General features: G+C 43.7%; 1 protein-coding gene across 2 annotated transcripts in view; it reads left to right on the top strand.

The window, feature by feature from the left end:
* Positions 1 to 23297, top strand: part of glis1b (GLIS family zinc finger 1b) — an 89202-nt gene that overhangs the window by 61984 nt on the left and 3921 nt on the right. For both annotated transcript variants that reach the window (XM_077004369.1, XM_077004368.1), the window contains exons 8-9: positions 6075 to 6234; positions 22781 to 22947. In XM_077004369.1, the coding sequence (XP_076860484.1) occupies positions 6075 to 6234; positions 22781 to 22947 (327 nt within the window). The remainder of the gene's footprint in view (positions 1 to 6074; positions 6235 to 22780; positions 22948 to 23297) is intronic.

Below are 23297 nucleotides of genomic sequence, written 5' to 3'. Positions count from 1 at the left end.
CAACCACACCATTCTAACCACACCATTCTATCCAACCACACCATTCTAATCGCACCGTTCTAACCACACCATTCTAACTGCACCATTCTATCCAACCACACCATTCTAACCGCACCATTCTAACCACACCATTCTATCCAACCACACCATTTTAACTACACCATTCTAACCACACCATTCTAACCGCACCGTTCTATCCAACCACACCATTTTAACTACACCATTCTAACCACACCATTCTAACCGCACCGTTCTATCTAACCATACCATTCTAACCGCACAGTTCTATCCAACCACACCATTCTAATCGCACCGTTCTAACCACACCATTCTAACTGCACCATTCTATCCAACCACACCATTCTAACCGCACCATTCTAACCACACCATTCTATCCAACCACACCATTTTAACTACACCATTCTAACCGCACCGTTCTATTCAACCACACCATTCTAACCGCACCATTCTAACCACACCATTCTAATCACACCATTCTATCCAACCATACCATTCTAACCGCACAGTTCTATCCAACCACACCATTCTAACCGCACCATTCTATCTAACCACACCATTCTAACCGCACCATTCTATCCAACCACACCATTCTAATCGCACCGTTATATCCAACCGCACCGTTCTAACTGCACCATTCTATCTTAACCACACCATTCTAACCTCACCGTTCTATCCAACCACACCATTCTAACCGCACCATTCTGTCTAACCACACCATTCTAACCGCACCATTCTAACCACACCATTCTAACCGCACCATTCTAACCACACCATTCTATCCAACCACACCATTCTAACCACACCATTCTAACCACACCATTCTATCCAACCATACCATTCTAACCGCACCGTTCTATCCAACCACACCATTCTAATCGCACCGTTCTATCCAACCGCACCATTCTATCCAACCGCACCATTCTAACTGCACCATTCTATTTTAACCACACCATTCTAACAGCACCATTCTAACCACACCATTCTAATCACACCATTCTATCCAACTACACCATTCTAACCGCACCGTTCTAACCACACCATTCTAACCGCACCATTCTATCCAACCACACCATTCTAACCGCACCATTCTAATCGCACCATTCTATCCAACCACACCATTCTAACCGCACCATTGTAACCACACCATTCTAACCGCACCATTGTAACCACACCATTCTAACCGCACCGTTCTATCCAACCGCACCATTCTAACCGCACCATTCTAACCACACCATTCTAATCACACCATTCTATCCAACCATACCATTCTAACCGCACCGTTCTATTCAACCACACTATTCTAACCGCACCATTCTATCTAACCACACCATTCTAACCGCACCATTCTATCTAACCACACCATTCTAACCGCACCATTCTATCCAACTGCACCGTTCTAACCGCACCATTCTATCTTAACCACACCATTCTAACCACACCATTCTAATCACACCATTCTATCCAACTACACCATTCTAACTGCACCATTCTAACCACACCATTCTATCCAAGCACACCATTTTAACCACATCATTCTAACCACACCATTCTAACCGCACTGTTCTATCCAACCACACCATTCTAACCACACCATTCTAATCACACCATTCTATCCAACCATACCATTCTAACCGCACCGTTCTATCCAACCACACCATTCTAACCACACCATTCTATCCAACCACACCATTCTAATCGCACCGTTCTAACCACACCATTCTAACTGCACCATTATATCCAACCACACCATTCTAACCGCACCATTCTAACCACACCATTCTATCCAACCACACCATTTTAACTACACCATTCTAACCGCACCGTTCTATCCAACCACACCATTCTAACCGCACCATTCTAACCACACCATTCTAATCACACCATTCTATCCAACCATACCATTCTAACCGCACAGTTCTATCCAACCACACCATTCTAACCGCACCATTCTATCTAACCACACCATTCTAACCGCACCATTCTATCCAACCACACCATTCTAATCGCACCGTTATATCCAACCGCACCGTTCTAACTGCACCATTCTATCTTAACCACACCATTCTAACCTCACCGTTCTATCCAACCACACCATTCTAACCGCACCATTCTGTCTAACCACACCATTCTAACCGCACCATTCTAACCACACCATTCTAACCGCACCATTCTAACCACACCATTCTATCCAACCACACCATTCTAACCACACCATTCTAACCACACCATTCTATCCAACCATACCATTCTAACCGCACCGTTCTATCCAACCACACCATTCTAATCGCACCGTTCTATCCAACCGCACCATTCTATCCAACCGCACCATTCTAACTGCACCATTCTATTTTAACCACACCATTCTAACAGCACCATTCTAACCACACCATTCTAATCACACCATTCTATCCAACTACACCATTCTAACCGCACCGTTCTAACCACACCATTCTAACCGCACCATTCTATCCAACCACACCATTCTAACCGCACCATTCTAATCGCACCATTCTATCCAACCACACCATTCTAACCGCACCATTGTAACCACACCATTCTAACCGCACCATTGTAACCACACCATTCTAACCGCACCGTTCTATCCAACCGCACCATTCTAACCGCACCATTCTAACCACACCATTCTAATCACACCATTCTATCCAACCATACCATTCTAACCGCACCGTTCTATTCAACCACACTATTCTAACCGCACCATTCTATCTAACCACACCATTCTAACCGCACCATTCTATCTAACCACACCATTCTAACCGCACCATTCTATCCAACTGCACCGTTCTAACCGCACCATTCTATCTTAACCACACCATTCTAACCACACCATTCTAATCACACCATTCTATCCAACTACACCATTCTAACTGCACCATTCTAACCACACCATTCTATCCAAGCACACCATTTTAACCACATCATTCTAACCACACCATTCTAACCGCACTGTTCTATCCAACCACACCATTCTAACCACACCATTCTAATCACACCATTCTATCCAACCATACCATTCTAACCGCACCGTTCTATCCAACCACACCATTCTAACCACACCATTCTATCCAACCACACCATTCTAATCGCACCGTTCTAACCACACCATTCTAACTGCACCATTATATCCAACCACACCATTCTAACCGCACCATTCTAACCACACCATTCTATCCAACCACACCATTTTAACTACACCATTCTAACCACACCATTCTAACCGCACCGTTCTATCCAACCACACCATTTTAACTACACCATTCTAACCACACCATTCTAACCGCACCGTTCTATCTAACCATACCATTCTAACCGCACAGTTCTATCCAACCACACCATTCTAATCGCACCGTTCTAACCACACCATTCTAACTGCACCATTCTATCCAACCACACCATTCTAACCGCACCATTCTAACCACACCATTCTATCCAACCACACCATTTTAACTACACCATTCTAACCGCACCGTTCTATCCAACCACACCATTCTAACCGCACCATTCTAACCACACCATTCTAATCACACCATTCTATCCAACCATACCATTCTAACCGCACAGTTCTATCCAACCACACCATTCTAACCGCACCATTCTATCTAACCACACCATTCTAACCGCACCATTCTATCCAACCACACCATTCTAATCGCACCGTTATATCCAACCGCACCGTTCTAACTGCACCATTCTATCTTAACCACACCATTCTAACCTCACCGTTCTATCCAACCACACCATTCTAACCGCACCATTCTGTCTAACCACACCATTCTAACCACACCATTCTAATCGCACCATTCTAACCACACCATTCTATCCAACCACACCATTCTAACCGCACCGTTCTATCCAACCACACCATTCTAATCGCACCGTTCTATCCAACCGCACCATTCTATCCAACCGCACCATTCTAACTGCACCATTCTATTTTAACCACACCATTCTAACCTCACCGTTCTATCCAACCACACCATTCTAACCGCACCATTCTAACCACACCATTCTAATCACACCATTCTATCCAACCACACCATTCTAACCACACCATTCTATCCAACCGCCCCGTTCTAACTGCACCATTCTATATTAACCACACCATTCTAACCGCACCATTCTATTTTCATTTGTGTCAATGAATTTGTTAGAAAGCATGAATTACATGAGTTTCATGGGTTAGGGTTTCTTCTTCCAACAGATTTATTTCATCAAGATTATTCATAAATCAGTTTTAAATCAGTTTGTAAGGAGCAGAAAGATTAAAACATGTATATCAGAGGAACCCCAGGACCGGGGTAGAGAAGTGCTGTTGTAATGACTGTAAATAAACAACACATTTGCAGCAGTAGATTACAGCAGTTTGACAGGACCGTGTGCAGGACTCAGTCCTGCGGACACTATGTTTCCCTCCACCAAATCTCTGCACAAAAGCTACAGCAATCTTTGCCATTACCAAGAGTGTTTCCCGTCGTAGCTACAGATGTTGGGGCTAAAGGGGAAAGCATTTAAAAAGGCTTTGATGGATGATTTCGGGGCAATGAATCAAGCGTGTAAGCGGTTGAGAGAGCTGTCGGACGGACCTGCACCGCCCCAGGACTGCGGCTGGAGTGAAAGAGGGAAAAAAACAGGAACACCGCATCGGTGATCCACCACGCGCCCCTCAGAGAGGCTTCTGGGAAAATAATCAGCGAGTGGAACGGCAGGAGCAGAGCAGCAGGAGAGAAAGCGATGAACAGTTGTAGCGTTTCTCCATCTCAGGCAGCACATGACAAGGGAGTGAGGAAGGTCTGCAGGACTGCAGGGCCTGGCGCAGGACTACTGCAGGAGTATATATTATGTGACAGGACGGTGTTTGGATCAGACCTCAGGCCTCTGGGTGGTGCTGTTATTTCCATTATAAACTCTGCGTGTCTGGTTTATACTTCATGGCTCAGACTGCCTGATATAGGCCCATGTCAGGGACATCAATGTGTCATACGATGAAACTGTTGTTCAGTAAACTGATGTTTCGAGCTTATCTGAGCGCTGGAAGAGCAGATCACTGGTGCTGGTGTCAGCAAACCATGTCATGACCATGACAACACCTACAATAAAAACTATTTGAGATCAGTGTCCATGACAACACCTTTAATACAAACCATTTGAGATCAGTGTCCATGACAACACCTACAATACAAACCATTTGAGATCAGTGTCCATGACAACACCTACAATACAAACCATTTGAGATCAGTGTCTATGACAACACCTACAATAAAACCATTTGAGATCAGTGTCCATGACATCACGTACAATACAAATCATTTGAGATTAGTGTCCATGACAACACCTACAATAAAACCATTTGAGATCAGTGTCCATGACAACACCTACAATACAAACCATTTCTGTCGCTGTGATGGAATTGAAGCAGTTGAAGTATCTTTATTTCCAAATTGAAACAAACAATTTATGTTTTATCTTTATTCAGCTGCAGGAACATTTGTACTGTGTTCATGTCTCTGACATGATCATGGTTACTTAGTGAAAGTGAAATAAAAGTGAAAGTGGCCAAAAGGAAACGTATGTTAATTTAATAACAGCAATGCGAGATGAGAGTCCTGCAGGACATCATGGACTTCTTCTCAGATCCATCTTAGTTCATTTGAACAGAGGAGCTCCTGCCCTGTAAGTCTGACCATAAAGGGCGGCCAGATCACGTTTCACTCCTGATTCCAAAGAGCCTTTAAACCTTGAGAGCGTTTGTCATGTTAAACCAGGTGCCCTCTCTCCCTTCAGCAGAGAATGCAAAGCAGATTACAAAGATCCCAGCACAGGACACGTTACTCCTCATCAGAAGGCCTCTGCTTCAGTCTGTGTTGTCAAAACAACCACTTGTTGCCACAAAGTCCTGTTTCATGCCGATCAGGCAGGGACAGTAACGCGAGTGGTGGGGGTGGGGGTTAATTTGGTCAATGTGGCATTTTTCTGTGGAGGTTCATCGAGGTTGATGTGACCCAATTTGCGTATTAGTGATGTTTGTCTTTCAGGCCTGTTCAGTGGCTCCAGTGTGACGTCCAGCAGAGCCTCACAGGAGGTCCACAGCATCGGGCCCCAACCCCACCCACACCCACACCTGGACCTGGACCACACCATCAGCCCCCAGCACACGCCTGCTCTGAACTCCATCACCACCATTCACCATGACGGGTGAGTATCTCTCTCACACACACACATACACATACACACACACATACACACACACACACACACACACACACACACACACACACACACACACACACACACACACACACATACACACACACACACACGTGCACACTTACATACACACGCATAGATATGCACACTCACACACAAGCTGGAATTATGTCATTATCAGCCGTAGTCTGGGGAGTGTGATTATCATCATAATCAAGGGTGAATGTTCTGAATTTTTTTTTATGTTCTTTAAGCATAGCGGGTGCTGTTTATAGGTGATCCTTATATGTTGTGTAACACTAAAGACTGCACGTTTGTCCTAGTGGGACAGAAACTGGTGTATGTGGTTTAGTGTCTTCAGGTAATCATTTAAAAAAGGACCAAATGCATTCCTTAAAGTGTCCTGATGTATCACTGACAACACTGCCCTCTATGGTCAGGATGACAAAACAGCACCCATCACAGATGATCCTCACTTTGCATAATCTTCTTATTAGAAGAGGCTTCTCTCTATGCTAAAGTTCTAACTGAATTTGTCACCAAGATTAAATTTGTGCTCACCAACACAGTATTCACCAACAAAGTCCAAATTATTAAGCCATTACATTCAAATTATTAAAGTATTAAAGCTCTAGCGTTTCACATTCACATGACTTAATGTGAGCAGTCAGAGATATTCATGTACATTGTAAAGACATTTGAAATGTGAAGTTTCTTTGAGAATGGTGGAGTTTCTTTGAGAATTGTGAAGTTTCTTTGAGAATGGGGGAGGATGATTCTGCATTGCTGAGATTACCCTCATTAATGAAAGCTGTGAGAAAGTACCACCACAACCTTCTCATGGTGAAGAATGTGGTTACGTGTTATGCAGAGGTTCATCAAAATAGCAATGTATAAATATAGAATTGAATAAAAAAGGATAGCAAATGGAAGTAGTGTAAGTATTTAATATTATATTTGTAAAGTTGTGGATAGTGACTGTGATTGTCACTTGGAAACTGTAATCTGTGACTGTCTGTGATACTTTCATTAGACGTTCAGAGTAGGGCTGCAGCTATCGAGCATTTCAGTAATCGAGTACTCTACTGAAAAATTGATTCGATTAATCGAGTAATCGGATAAAACAGAATTGCTTGGTTAAGGAGCAATTAAAAATACAAAAGAGAAAACAAGACATTTCACTTAATAATGACTGACCAATCGGTTTCCTTTTTTAGATAAGTTATATTTTAAAATTCACAACATACATTTCCAAATTGTAAATGCAAATAGAAATAAATACCACAAGTAAATAAATTAAATTCAATTACTTTCAACTTAGAATTTCTTGTATCAAAACTACAGTATATCAGTATAATATTCTTTCCTGCTAAAGTAACTGCTAAGGTAAAGTAGCTCAGCTATCTTTAATTTATTTATTGTTTATCGTCTTATCATCTTAACTCCACAGCGCTGTTACATAATGCCTGTATTAAGTTATTAAGAACTTGTCTCCGTTGTACTAAACTAGCCACACATTCGACAGTATTGCTAAAAATCAGCACTCCACAGAGCTGTCGTTATGTTATTAAGGTACATTAATGTTAATCTCATTAATTTGTTGTAAATAAAATTTACATTGTCCCGGCTCTACCACTCCATTCCGTGTGTCTTCGGCCAAGATGGTGCAGCATTGAAGATGTGCTGTTGTGGTAGTCAAGGACTATGGTACACCGAATACATGTCGCTGTATTGTTCTTGCTTTCGAACCTAAAATGCTCCCATACTTTCGACATTATCTGTCTTTTCCTATAGCCCTTTTCTTCACGTACATTGTCGCTCTTTTCCCTCGCTGCTTCCATATTCCCGCTTCTCAACTAAAAACCTCCACCGCGTGGGTGACGTAAGCGTGTTGCGCTACATTAAAATTAGTCAGTGCGAAATACCGTTTTAAAATAAACGATTCTTCGAGGCACAGAAAATTACTCGATCACTTTTTGTGATAGAGTAACTCGAATTACTCGAGTAATCGTTTCACCCCTAGTTCAGAGTGAGGAAGAGAGATTGGAGGAATCTCAGTATAGACATTATTGTGGATTTGAAAAAGTAAACAGACTATGCCTTTCTTTGCTTTGCCAGTGGTTAAGGACCTGGACTAGTAATCAGAATGTTGCTGGTACAAACCACACCGATGCCAAATTACCACTGTTCAGAACTGCCAGTGTGCAAAACCAAATTGTGTTCTGGCATAACTGCAAGTAACTTTGCATAAAAGCATCAGTTACATATCATAAATGTAAATGTGAATGTAAGTTTGTATGTAAAGGTCATGCCCAACTCCGCCCTCCTCCCTTGTTTCCCCGTTGCCATAGTCCCCTCTCTCCGTCACACCCACGTCCTTAGGATTTCCACCTGTGTCTCGTTTCTCCTCCCTGTTTTCTGTGTATTTAGTTTCCCCTGCCCCATTCCTCTTTGTCGGTCATTGTTTGTACATTCCCCCGGTCTCCCTGCTCGCTTACATGTTCCGTGTGTTTAGCAGCCTCCGGTGTCTTCGTTCCTTAATGGTATGTCTGTCTTCTGTGACTGTTAGCTCCTTCATTTCTCTGTTACTTGTGTTCTTCTGTTTCTTGTGTGGTTAATGCCCTAGTTCCTGTCTTGGTTGTGCTTTGTGTCTCCTCATAATTTCTCCGCTGGTTTTTGAAGTTGTTTAGTATGTTTTTCAGTGTAACCTGCTCGTATCCTTGGTTCAGTAGCTCCCTTGTTTTGTGTGTGTGCACGCTGTGTTCGGTTTCCGTTATTTAACTATTGTATATTTGGTTCTCGTTAAGTGTTTCCCCCTATAAGTATTGTCTGGTTGGTGATTGTTTGTTTCTTTCTGTTTTGCGTCTCTTGGTTCTGGTTCTCTCCCTGGGTTCTGTATATCGTACGTAGTGTTTATTATTTGACTAAATTAGTTACATCTTGCACTTGTGTCATGCCTGCCCATCGAAAACGTTACAGTAAACCTCATTTTACAGAACTCATTTACTAATTGAATGGGGAATTCTGCTTGTTATGGATGAACAATATGGTAAAAGGTTAGGCTATAGAAGAATGAACCCAGTCCAAGCACGAACTTTTCTATCAAGGAATTTCTGACCTACTCACTAGTTTGTAGCAATATATGACTATGGGCAAATGTTGGATGATAAAAAATATTAAACATTATTACATTTACAGTTGTGATCAAATTTATTCAACCCCCACTGAAATAAAGTGTTTTGGCCAGTTTGACATTGATTTTGATCATTTCAGTCATCTTATTTACAATTATATCAAAGAGGCACTTATAAATTAGACAAACATAACATAATATTTATGATGGAATAACCACAAATGTCTTTACTGTGCTCACATCATTATCAGTTTTATTCAACCCCCTAGTGACATTATTTTTTAGTACTTAGTACAACATCCTTTTCCAGTTATGACAGCTTTCAAGCGTGAAGCATAGCTTGACACAAGTGTCTTGCAGCGACCTATGGGTATCTTAGCCCATTCTTCATGGGCAAAAGCCTCCAGTTCAGTCACATTCTTAGGCTTGCGCACTGCAACTGCCTTCTTTAGGTCCCACCAGAGGTTCTCAATTGGATTTAAGTCTGGTGATTGCGATGGCCACTCTAGAATGTTCCAGCCTTTCATGTTCAACCATGCTCTAGTGGACTTGGATGTGTGCTTCGGATCATTGTCCTGTTGGAAGGTCCAACGTCTCCCAAGCCGCAGGTTTGTGACTGACTCCATCACATTTTCCTCCAAGATCTCCTGGTACTGAAGGGAATTCATGGTACCCTGCACACGTTGAAGCTTTCCTGTACCATTAGAAGCAAAACAGCCCCAAAGCATAATTGACCCCCCGCCATGCTTCACAGTAGGCAAGGTGTTCTTTTGTTCATAAGCCTGGTTCTTCCTTCTCCAAACATAGCGCTGGTCCATTGTCCCAAACAGTTCTAATTTAGTTTCATCTGACCACAGTACACTGTTCCAAAACCTTTGTGGCTTGTCCACATGACTTTTGGCATACTGCAGTCGACTTTTCTTGTTCTTTGGAGTCAGCAAGGGGGTGCGTCTGGGCGTTCTGGCATGGAGGTCTTCGTTATGCAGTGCGCGCCTTATTGTCTGAGCTGAAACTTCAGTGCCCACATCTGACAGGTCTTTTTTCAGTTCCTTAGCAGTCACGCGGGGATTTTTCTCCACATTACGCTTCAGGTAGCGCACAGCAGTCGCGGTCATGATCTTCTTTCTGCCACGACCAGGTAACGTTTCCACTGTGCCCTTTAACTTGAACTTGCGAATGATACTTCCGATAGTGTCTCTTGGAATATTTAACAACTTCGCAATCTTTTTATATCCATTGCCATTCTTGTGAAGAGCAATAACCTCTTCTCTTGTCTTCTGGGACCATTCTCTTGCCTTCACCATGCTTGGAAACACACCAGTAGATGTCTAGAAGGAGCTGAGTATCACAGTCCTTTTAAATCTGCCTAATTGGTGCTTATCATGCTTGATTGCTGCTCGTTGACATCCACAGATGTTTTCAATACCTGATGGAAAACACTGGAATGAACCTCTGTTCTTAGGAGTGGTAGTCGTAAAGGGGTTGAATAATTGTGTCAATGAAGAAATCACAAAAAGGCCATTTAATACTTTATGACAAAAAAATTTGATGCTATCTTAGTTGCATTTAGTTCTTTAACAAGTCCTTGTAAGATTTCATTATGAACACAATTACAAATGTGCACTGAATTCCATAAAACCCTTCGCAGCATTGGGGGTTGAATAAATTTGATCACAACTGTATTTTATTAAAAAATAAACTAATAAATGACTTATTTTAGAAGTGTGAGGAAGGGTTAGAAGATGAAAAGCCATGTTGACACATGGTTTTGTCAACATTTTCAATAAGCAGATATATATTACATCTGCTGCACAGACTGACTTCTTGAAAAGCAGAGGTCTGTGTTTTGTATGTCTGAAACATGATGACCTCAGTAGCTGATGTGAAGAGAAAGTTCACTGCCAAGCAAAAGGATAGTTTGCCAAACGGGATGTGTGATGAACCCTTGAGCTGTGACAGAGTCTCTGCATTCTGATGAGGAAGAATACATTGTGTTTCCCAAACACAACAAAGATCTGCACAGCAAAGAGCTGCACTGACCTTACAGAAAAGATTCTGTAGAGGTGGTATACAAACATTATATTGTATATTCTGCATTAATGGACAACATCCTCGAGAAAGGCTAAGTACTGAAATGCTAAATACTGAAAGGCTATGCACTGAAATCTTGCTGAATGCAAGTCAATTAAGGGTTGAACCTGGTACTGTCCTCACCATGGAGTTAAGTTATCTGTGTTGTGTTGTCTTTGACTGTGAAACAAGCTTTCCAGGAACACTAGTGGAAAGACTAGTGGACTACTCTAGTGGTCCCCTCTAGTGGTCCCCTCTAGTGGAGCCCTCTAGTGGAGCCCTCTAGTGGAGCCCTCTAGTGGACCCCTCTAGTGGACCCCTCTAGTCGACCTCTCTAGTCGACCTCTCTAGTTGACCCCTCTAGTGGACCTCTAGTGGACCTCTCTAGTGTACCCCTCTAGTGTACCCCTCTAGTGGACCCCTCTAGTGGACCCCTCTAGTGGACCCCTCTAGACTACCCCTCTAGTGGACCTCTCTAGTCTATCCCTCTAGTGGACCTCTCTAGTCTATCCCTCTAGTGGACCCCTCTAGTGGACCTCTTTAGTGGACCTCTCTAGTTGACCCCTCTAGTGGGCCTCTCTAGTCAACCTCTCTAGTGGACCTCTCTAGTCACCCCTCTAGTGGACCTACCTAGTTGACCCCTCTAGTCAACCCCTCTAGTGGACCCCTCTAGTGGACCTCTCTAGTTGACCCCTCTAGTGGACCCCTCTAGTCAACCTCTCTAGTGGACTTCTCTAGTCACCCCTCTAGTGGACCTCTCTAGTTACCCCTCTAGTGGACCTCTCTAGTTGACCCCTCTAGTCAACCCCTCTAGTGGACCCCTCTAGTCGAGCTCTCTAGTGGACCTCTCTAGTCACCCCTGTAGTGGACCTCTCTAGTTGACCCCTCTAGTCAACCCCTCTAGTGGACCCCTCTAGTTGACCTCTCTAGTGGATAGGTTATCATGAAGTGAGAAAGGGTAGCAGTTATGGCCACTGGAGAGGATATGTTCTACTATGTCAGAGTCAGCACAGACCCAGATCTGGTTCAGTTCCTCTGCTAACTGGATGGAAACTATGATCCAGAACTGGTAGAACACAATATGTTGGTATGGGGTAATATCGTCGCTGGGGTATGCATTTCTAGGGCAATATCACTGGGGTATGTATGTCTGGGGCAATTTCACTGCTGGGGTATGCTAGTCTAGGGTAATATCACATGTTAATTGCAATGTTTGTACAGAAATATGCAAAACATTTTGAAGGATGAATTTGGACAACAAGCTGTCAAAATGACCAAGAAAGAGTTTTACATAGATGACACAGAAAACACAGCAATCTTCCATTGCACTGACTATAGGAGCATGTTAACAAATGGTAGTTTCTGATTAACAAAGATCTGGACTTGGGTGAAGCTGGTGAAACTGTTAATAATATTGCTGGGAACCCAACGATACGCTCAGTCAGCCAGACAGACAGTCAGTCTACATTTCAGGTGAGGTTTGTTTTTACTTCATCAGTTCCATTTTGAAGGTTTCTTGTAATTATGAGCTGGTGCATCTCAAGTGTGAAAAATCTTGACCAATTTACAGATGTGTCAAGACGAAGCAGTTTATGCAGCTACACTGATGCAAATGAAGATGCTTTGGTGCGGTAAGTTATCTGTGGCTACACAGTTTGACTGCTGAAACTGATCACCCTCTGCTGATTGTGAAAGCAAAGGTCTTTGATATCTCCAACCACGCTGAAAATGGAACACTGGCCACAGGTGCAATTGAGATGGACAAGTTTCTGACAGATAACATGACTGTGCTAAAGTGCTTGAACAATGAAGGGACAAGGTTCAAGATGCAAGGTTCCCTGGTGCCTTCTCAGACTTCACTGTGAAGATCATGTGCTGATCATGTGTCAAGAAGATGGACTGTTTTTGAGGAATGAAAGACTTCAGGAGCAAGTTTCTCGCTCTGCATACAATATGAATGACCCAAGAATCCAGGTCTTAGAACCATGGACACTGAAGACTCTGAGGTCAAGAGTGAAGTTCAAAGGGAGCAATAAACCACTGGATTCAGTGATTCAATGACTCACTGATCAAATTATTTATTTTGGACAGAGCTGAAATGAACATATTTGGTTTGTGAAAGTTTTGCTTAAGGAACTGAAAGCAAAAAGAAAGAAACCAAACAGAGAGAAATCAGAGTGATTCAAGAAAGCCATGGACGGAGCACAGCTAGGGAGTTTTTCCTTGCCACTGTTGCCTTTGGCTTGCTCATTACGGATCTGGACCTGGCTTTGTGACAACGTGTTGCACTGAAAAAAATAAAGCATTGGCTCAATGTAATAAAATTGAATTAATCAATCACACAAACTTTTTTTCATTGACTCAATCTAAAAAACTAAATTCATTTAGTCATGAATTTAGTTTTTTGGATTGAGTCAATGAAAAAAAGTTCGTGTGATTGATTAATTCAATTTTATTACATTGAGCCAATGCTTTATTTTTTTCAGTGTGTCAAAAGCGCTATATAAATAAAATATACTTAGACTTTGACTTTGATGGCCAAATATAGACGAAAACTAGCTAGGAGTAGACACACAAAAGATACGCACTCAAATAATGGAATGAACTTAGTCAGACAGCAATAAGTAAAAAATAAATAAATCAAAGAATAGAACACCAACAGTGCAGGAGGGTGCAGAGTCACTTCAATCCTCCAGTAGGTTCTCAACAAACAATGTTGGAAATGACTGACTCCCTCCATGAGGTTCTCATTATCACAGCTACAGAACAACTTCTGAATGGAAGAAGGTCTCCGTACTTTGCTGTATAAAGATTGCTGAAGCCATCTTAAACAGCAGGACTATTCCAAAGGTGTTCAGATATCAGCAACGTAGAAGCCTTGATGTCCAATCACTTGTTACTGAAGGTCAAGCCTGAGGCAGGATGACGAGTATACTAACTGCAGTTTGTGACGGGTCCAGAACCTCGTGGATCTGTTCTGGAAATGGTGGTGCAAGGGTATCTCACACAGCTTGAACAAAGTTCTACAATGGTCTGTACTGATATGGTGCTGATTCTGGATAACACATCACCCAGCAATTTATGGCCACTTATAAGGATTGTGGAGGCTTCAACAATTAGAGGCTGGAGATGTAGGAGATGTAGAAGTTGGAGATATAGGAGCCCAAATAAAGCTGATGATGCAGCAAGGCAAACAAAAGCAGAAGCAGCCAAAGGAAGGAAGAGCTTGGAAACAGCAGGTCACAGGACAGCAGGTTGGTGACACCTGGGATCACAGGTGAGACTGGAATGTGCAGCGTTGATGGCTGGAACCTGTGTGTCTGAAATAGTGAGGAACTAAAGGGAATGAGCTTCATATGTGGCCAATTAACTAATAGTGTGACTGTGAAAGGGACAGGACCTGAGTGGGTGTGTGCACAGCAGGGGTGTAGTGGGGGGGGGACGCGGGGGGACGCCGTCCCCACTTATTTTAACCGGTGTTAAAAACATGTTATTTTGTTAACATATTTTTGACGCCGTCCCCCCACATATTTTAACAGGTGTTGCTCTTGCTGAGACTGTTACGTCTAAAGCTAGGTTAATACTTGAAGTGTTAGTAATTCGCCAACCACTGGCGATCGATAGATTGCGATATAATACTTAATTTGTGGTCAGTTTACATTCGTCCCGTCAACAAATTACCCCCCGGTCAACAACTTACACTCGCCACCCCCCCAGGAATGGGTGTGTCAGTCATGGCCTGGGCTTGGCGTGCCATGACACATTTTATTATTATTTTTAATGCAGTAATTAGGAGGTTTGAGTGAGGAAGAGGGGGTAAAGTCCCAGTGATCTTCATCCTCTTTTATATCAATGTGAATTCAAACAGAGATTTGTTACAGCGTTAGGCAATGGCTTCCCATCACAGTGGAAAACTACCAGCAGAATGCAGAAACGTTTCTCTCCAGCGTCTTTTCTGAGGTGATGGCCTCAGCACATTTATACTCATGTTATAAGTCCAGCATGTTTAGTTAACACGTCACATTTATTTACATGCTGAGAACTGGCTCAAGTTTTTCCCCTTGTCCATACTGTGTTTGCTTTAATTGTAACACTGTAACAATAACATTGTAATTGTAACATTACCTAAGCGTAGACCCAGCCGCAATCATCCAGCTCCCTCATGCCTTAACCTCACACAGCCAGATTACTCCACATACGCCTCTCTCTTTTACCACTGTATATTTATCCTTACAATCCAGATTAAACTAATGTCACTTTAACACAACATAAAGTGGTGCTGTCTGTACAAGCTCATCTGCGACATGTCCATTCCGTTTTATCAAAGTGGAACCATGTGGATTCTAGGACACATCTTCGTTTAATTAAGGATGGACTGTGTGGATTCTAGAACACATCTCTGTGTAATAAAGGATGGGTCATGTGGATTCTAGAACACATTTCCCTTTAATTAAGGTGAGGCCATGTGGATTCTAGAACACATCTCCATTTAATGAAGGTTGGGCCATGTGGATTCTAGAACACATCTCTGCATGCTTTACCAGCGAGTGGGACAGTGAGAGTGGTGATGAATGGGAGTGCAGTGTCCTGGGCTGTTTTTGCTGGAGGGAGACATGGTTCCTATTAAACCCTCTGCTTTCCCCGAGGAGCCGCAACTGCTGGGCTGCAAATCCAATGTGTCATCAAGAAGAAGCAGTGTGTACAGTAACAAACAAGAATGCTGGAACAAAAGAGTCAGGAAAAGGGAGAATGTGTGTGTGTGTGTGTGTGTGTGTGTGTGTGTGTGTGTGTGTGTGTGTGTGTGTGTGTGTAGAGAGAGAGGGAGAGAGAGAGAGAGAATAGTGTAAATACATCTGTTCTCTTTAAACATTTTGGGAAACATATTTGAATGGAGCATTTCTGCTCTCTATCATAATTTGAGTCAATAACCCATTGTTAGCTACATCTACAAATTACAGCAAGTTTTGGGAAGAGTGGATTGTTCATGAGTTTCTAAACAATGTTTAACTGTTGTTCTGATTGACATGTAAAGGCCGAGCCAAAGTCTGAAACAGCTCCTCTGCCTCTACTCACTCAAGAGGGTGTATTTTCACTTCTGAACCCCTGGTGGAAAGTCCCCGCATAAATCTGCTCTGATATTATTACACATCAATAGTGTAAATCTGCTCTGATATTATTACACGTCAATAGTGTAAATCTGCTCTGATATTATTACACGTCAATAGTGTAAATCTGCTCAGATATTATTACACGTCAATAGTGTAAATCTGCTCAGATATTATTACACGTCAATAGTGTAAATCTGCTCAGATATTATTACCAGGGGTGTCTCTACATTGGGGGCTGGTGTGGTCCTAGGTCTGTTAAAGTTACATACACACATACAAACATAAATACATACACTGAAAAAAATAAAGCATTAGCTCAATGTAATAAAATTGAATTAATCAATCACACAAATTTTTTTTCATTAACTCAATCCAAAAAACTAAATTCATGACTAAATGAATTTAGTTTTTTGGATTGATTCAATGAAAAAAAATTCATGTGATTGATTAATTCAATTTTATTACATTGAGCCAATGCTTCATTTTTTTCAGTGTACACTATATTGCCAAAAGTATTCGCTCACCCATCCAAATGAGCGGAATCTGGTGTTCCAATGACCTCCATGGCCACAGGTGTATAAAATTTCATTTGTGAAAGAATGGGTCGCTCTCAGGAGCTCAGTGAATTCCAGCGTGGAACTGTGATAGGATGCCACCTGTGCAACAAATCTAGTCATGAATTTTCCTCGCTCCTACATATTCCAGTCAACTGTGAGCTGTATTAAAAGAAAATGGAAGTGTTTGGGAATGACAGCAACTCAGCCACGAAGTGTTAGGACATGTAAACTGACGGAGCAGGGTCAGCGGATGCTGAAGCGCATACACTGAAAAAAATAAAGCATTGGCTCAATGTAATAAAATTGAATTAATCAATCACACGAATTTTTTTTCATCGAATCAGTCCAAAAAACTAAATTCATTTAGTAATGAATTTAGTTTTTTGGATTCAGTCAATGAAAAAAAATTCGGTTGCCAACTTTCTTCAGAGTCAATCACTACAGACATCCAAACTTCATGTGGCCTTCAGATTAGCTCAAGAACAGTGTACAGAGAGCTTCATGGAATGGGTTTCCATGGTCGAGCTGCTGCATCCAAGCTATACATCAACAAGTGCAATGCAAAGCGTCGGATACAGTGGTTTAAAGCATACCGCCACTGGACACTAGAGCAGTGGAAGTGCGTTCTCTGGAGTGACAAATCATGCTTCTGGCATTCTGATGGACAATTCTGGATTTGGCGGTTGCCAGGAGAACGGTACTTGTCTGACTGTATTGCGCCAAGTGTAATGTTTGGTGGAGGGGAGAGTATGGTGTGGGGTTGTTTTTCAGGAGCTGGGCTTTCAGCATACCAACACATTTTGGAAAATTCCATGCTCCCAAATTTGTGGGAACAGTTTGGAGCTGGCCCCTTCCTCTTCCAACATAAGGTCCATAAAGACATGGATGGCAGTCTGGTATGGATGAACTTGACCTCAACCCGATAGAACACCTTTGGGATGAATTAGAGAGGAGACTGAGAGCCAGGCCTTCTGGAAGAATGGTCAAAAATAACCCATCAACACACTCCTAAACCTTGTGGACAGCCTTCACAGAAGAGTTGAAGCTGTTCTAACAGCAAAGGGTGAACCAACATCATATTGAACCCTATGGATTAGGAATAGGATGTCAATTAAAATCACATGTGAGTCAAGGAAGGTGAGCGAATACTTTTGGCAGTATATACATACATACATACATACGTATATACATACGCAATCGACGTATTGGGCACCCCTGCCCTAACCTAACCCTAACCGCTGTCGCTAGAGTAGCAGGTACTACATCTGACACTCCACCTTTCCTGTTTACATGATAATTATTTTCTGCTATGATGTTCTTTAGTAACAAAGGCAAATGTAGACTAACCAGTTTTCAACCCAAACTCAGACCCGAGTCTGGGTCATATTCAGAACCCAACGGGCTCTCCCTGGCACGTTTGCGATTGCACGTGGTCTATGCGTGAACGGGACTGGGCAGGCTCGGTTTCCAGTACAAACATACTGGCGGTAGTGAAGCATACACGGCCTGTCGTGTCCTGTCGTGTCCTGTAACCCTTTAAGGACACCCTGGAAGGGCGCAATGTTTTTTCAGCACCGAGAGAAACGACTCCAGATAATTAGCTTGCCGTTTTAGTGCTCAGTTAACAATTACTGCTTTTTGGAGAAAAACAAGCTTTGAATGGAGCTATCCCAGAGGATGCTCGAGTAACACCAAATGACATTAAATCCACGGTCATGACAACATGTTGAAGTTTGGAGAAGTCTGTGGGAAGCGTAAAGTCCCTCACACTCATTACTGAAACGACAGACACAGACAGTGGGCACTTTGCACAAGGAGCTGCACTCCAGCGGGTAACTGACTCCATCAAGTCTGCGCTGCACTGCCCACCTGGTGCCTGGCCTCATGCAGCACCTGCCTGCAGGAATGTGATGACAGCATCGTGTAGGAAAACCCGCAGCAATCTGATTTGTCGATGTCATTGCAGTCATCGTGCTTAATCAAAACGCGCATATAGCAACACTTCCCATCCATCTTACGACACGTCTTTGCCAGGACGTGCAACAGGCCAGGTATGAAACGTCTACTTACATTTTCCTGAAGATGGAGCATTTTGATTTACATGTTTAAAGCCGAGAGTGCACGCGCGGCTGCCAAGGGCAACAGCGCAGGCACACTTGTTTTTCCCAAACGGTTTAGCAGGACATTAAACATTTTGACAAAATTATCTAACACGCCTGACTCGGCTGCGGCAGTCGCTGACCTCACCGCTAAATGTGTTTACCCTGGCTGAAATGGGCCATTTAGACTTCTTTTACTTCGCAAATACCAGCATCATTTTCTGAAGTTAATAGTAAAAAATTGCCAGTGAAAATACATCTCGCGATTCCCCGCGCGTGGAGATTTAAGGCGGAGAAGAGCTCTTAGGTCCTGCTACACCCAGCAGAATGGGTGGTGTTGGCTCCTTTCCCTGCTTCGTTTACCTGTCTCGTGGATCATTGGTGGTATTGTCATTCCAAAATTTGTTTATTTTGAACTTTTATTTTCGAAATTGTACTGAACACTGGGTCTCGTGCGGCAGCAGGCCACGTGTACATGCACAAATGTAGGCACAGACATGGTTAAACCTGATGTACTGTAGATATCTAGAGATCTGGGCTGGGGGGCTTTTTATATGAAACGTTAAAATAACGCTCACAGATATTTGGCCCTCGTGTCCTGGCTGGTGTGGAGCCGCTCGTGAACACTGCAGTGTTTAGGGACGGACTGGAGAGTAACGTCCTTCTTCGTGGCCTTGGAGGGCTAAACAGAACCAGAGCTGTTCCCATGGGCCGCACCAAGCACAGCCATACCGCTGGGCCGCTGGAGAGGACCATTGGCCACGCCCACACTCACGCGCACCATTCAGAATGCAGTAGTCACACCCACACTCACATATAGCCACGCCCTGACAGGTGAGGGAGGATAAAGAGGAACAGGCCTCCCAGTTAGACATCCAGCTCCACCCCCAACATCTAAAAACTAGAGCAGTCTGGTTTCTCTCTCTGACCAGCTAATCCCTGTGTGTGTGTGTGTGTGTGTGTGTGTGTGTGTGTGTGTGTGTGTGTGTGTGTGCGTGTGTGTGTGTGTGTGTGTGTGTGTGTGTGTGTGTGTGTGTGTGTGTGTGTGTGTGTGCGTGTGTGCGTGTGCGTGTGAGTAAAGGAGGAGGGTTTAGGCTGCAACTGGATGATTCAGGGGTCATGAATGAAATGGGTCGTCATGAGAACCTGTCTGGCCCAAAGTCTGTATTTAATACTGGATGTACATCACCATTCAGAATTCAGTTTTTGGAATGCCACTGTTCTCCTGTTTGAGTTGTTTTTCTAGACTCTGTCCTCTACCCGCCCAACGTCGAGTGTGTTCTCCCTACATAAGTTCTGCCTTTCTACTCCAGTCCTGTGATCCACTCACATCTTTGGTTCTTCACTGTCTGAGTCAAAAGTCTTGAATAGTGTTTATGTGAATAATCATGGTCACGTGATGAGTAATGTTCATCAAACTGGGTCTCCTGATTCAACACTGATTCACTTGGCCTGACTGGTCCTTAGTAAGATTCATAGACACGTTGCCATGGTGACCTCCCTCAGTCCGTAGAAACATGACTTCCTGTTTGTGCTACAGCAAACTAAAGCAGTTAAACTGATGAATGATCTGGTTTTCAGGCGATGGTCTGTCTCCGCATGCTGCGTTGGGTTTCCTGACCAACAACACATTTCCTCATAAACACTCTTAACTTCGGATTTCTCCATCAGCTACTCCATGGCTGTGGGTATGTGCCCACAATGCCTGTTTACGGCAGATTCAGGACCAGCTGTGGCTAGCTAGGTCCAAACCTTAAACAGGGATCAGACACTGGCTGGAAAACTGTTGCCGTAGCGAACCGAGAAGGGATCTGGCCAGGTGAGATCTGGGGTGGGTAGTGGATCTGGGGCGAGTGGTGGATCTGCGTATGAAAGATTCCCCTCATTCCTGCTGCCTGAACTCAGGCCAGCTGGCAGTGATTACTGTGTGATTCACTTTAGCTGCACATAGAGGCAGCTTGTAAAAATATGAACAGTATAACTGTTTCCTGAGTTTGTGCTGACAGCAGGTCCCCAGGGTGAATGTGTCCGCTGCACAGAAACACATGGTGTGGAGCTCTGGGACGAGATTAGCGGAGGGACGAGATTAGCGCACAAGGAGACGGAGCTAGCCTGCTAATTCCAGATCGTAGCCATGCGGTGCTATGGGGGGAGGGGGTGGGGGGGTGGTCTCGTAAAATATGTCACCCGCAAACCTTTCGGGCCCACGTGGCTGAGGGGAAGGGTGGACGTGTGACTCACATTTGGAGATGAGAGCAGTGTGAGGGAACGTGTGGTGTTTCAATCTTTCATGATGAAATGAAGGTTATGGAAGGTGGAGTTGACATCAACGGAAAAGGGCATTATGACATCAATGGAACAGGGCATTATGGGTGAACTGATGTCATGGGGGAGGTTGGTGTGTGTGGGATTGTGTTGTGGGCTAGCATGTTATTCACAAAACATCTTGGAGCACTAGGGCTGACCTAACTGCTCCTCTGAGGCATGATGGGAAAGGGAAAAGTGGATCAGCTCTGGGATTAATGGGTCATTCTCTCGAGAGGTGAAAGATGCATGAGCTTTTATCAACTCCTAGAAACCTCTTCATTTTTATTTGTGTTTTCCAAAGGAAACACAGCCACTTAAAGCACAACAACGTATCTAATTCCCTTCAAACTTTCTTGCCTGCACGTTGTGGTCTTCACACAGACTGGGTGGCTTGAGTTGGCTGAGCATATTTAAAATCACATGGAGAGGACCACCACAGGTGTGCTTAAAAATTATCATACTAGCAAGGCCTTTGCATTTCTTGAAATCATTCATTTCGAATTTGCAAACCTAATGAAGAAACAATTTTATTTCATCAGACATCAGGAAGTTTCAGAAGCTGAACCAAGTTGATTTGGATTGTACGTGAAATTCAAGCTAATTAACTTCTTTCTAAGTGGCTGTGGCTGTGGCTCCTTAAGTTTAGATGGAGTTTCTTCGTCTTCGTTCCAACACATTTGGCTCCAGGTGGCACTGGCTAGCGATGGCTGCAGCTTACAGGACTGACCTGTGAGAGTCATGTAGATGTAGAGGTTCATAGGGTTTTATTGTGAATAGGACAAGCGTGGCACAAAGTGCGTTTTAAGCTTCCTGCAGAGACTCTGCAGCTGCACTGCAGGAGCAGCCAGTGATCACTGTGATCACGACTCTGTCATCTCTGTCATCACTGTGATCACGACTGTCATCACTGTGATCATGACTCTGTGATCACTGTGATCACGACTCTGTGATCACTGTGATCACGACTCTGTCATCTCTGTGATCACGACTGTCATCACTGATCATGACCCTGTAATCACTGTGATCACGACTGTCATCTCTGATCACAACTGTCTCTGGCTGTGATCACGACTCATCTCTGGCTTCCTCCTACATGGCAAATCTGCACAATATTTACGAACCGCTGATCTTTTACAATTGTGGTTAAAATTATTATCTGGGTCATCTTATTCTGTCTTCCCACCCCTCTATTCTCCTTCTGTCTTATTCTCTCTTTCTCTTCCTCTTTCCCGCCTGTCTGTCTCTCTGTCTGTCTCTCAGGTTAAACATGCCTTTGCTGTCTCCATGCGTTAGCCCACTGAAGACCGCTCCATCTTCTCCACCCACTCTAATGGTGAAGCAGCAGGAGTTGACCTCCACACAGCAGCACCAGCTACACCACCACCACAGACTCTACTCCTCCATCCACAACCTCCCCGTCACTGAAGGTAAACTGCACTCTGTGTGTCCGACCTGATGCAGTGATTCCCACGCGCAGCGCTGATGTAGTTCCCCACGTGCAGTGCTGATGTAGTTCCCCACGCGCAGCGCTGATGTAGTTCCCCACGCGCAGCGCTGATGTAGTTCCCCACCCGCAGTGCTGATGTAGTTCCCCACATGCAGCACTGACGTAGTTCCCCACATGCAGCGCTGACGTAGTTCACAACGCGCAGTGCTCATGTAGTTCCCCACGCGCAGCGCTGATGTAGTTCCCCACGCGCAGCGCTGATGTAGTTCCCCACGCGCAGCGCTGATGTAGTTCCCCACATGCAGCACTGATGTAGTTCCCCACGCGCAG

The sequence above is a fragment of the Brachyhypopomus gauderio genome, chromosome 4 (genome assembly GCF_052324685.1).
Source record: "Brachyhypopomus gauderio isolate BG-103 chromosome 4, BGAUD_0.2, whole genome shotgun sequence".
NCBI classification, from domain to species: domain Eukaryota; kingdom Metazoa; phylum Chordata; class Actinopteri; order Gymnotiformes; family Hypopomidae; genus Brachyhypopomus; species Brachyhypopomus gauderio.
Note: the sequence above shows the minus strand (reverse complement) of the source record. Positions and strands in the feature narration are given on the sequence as shown.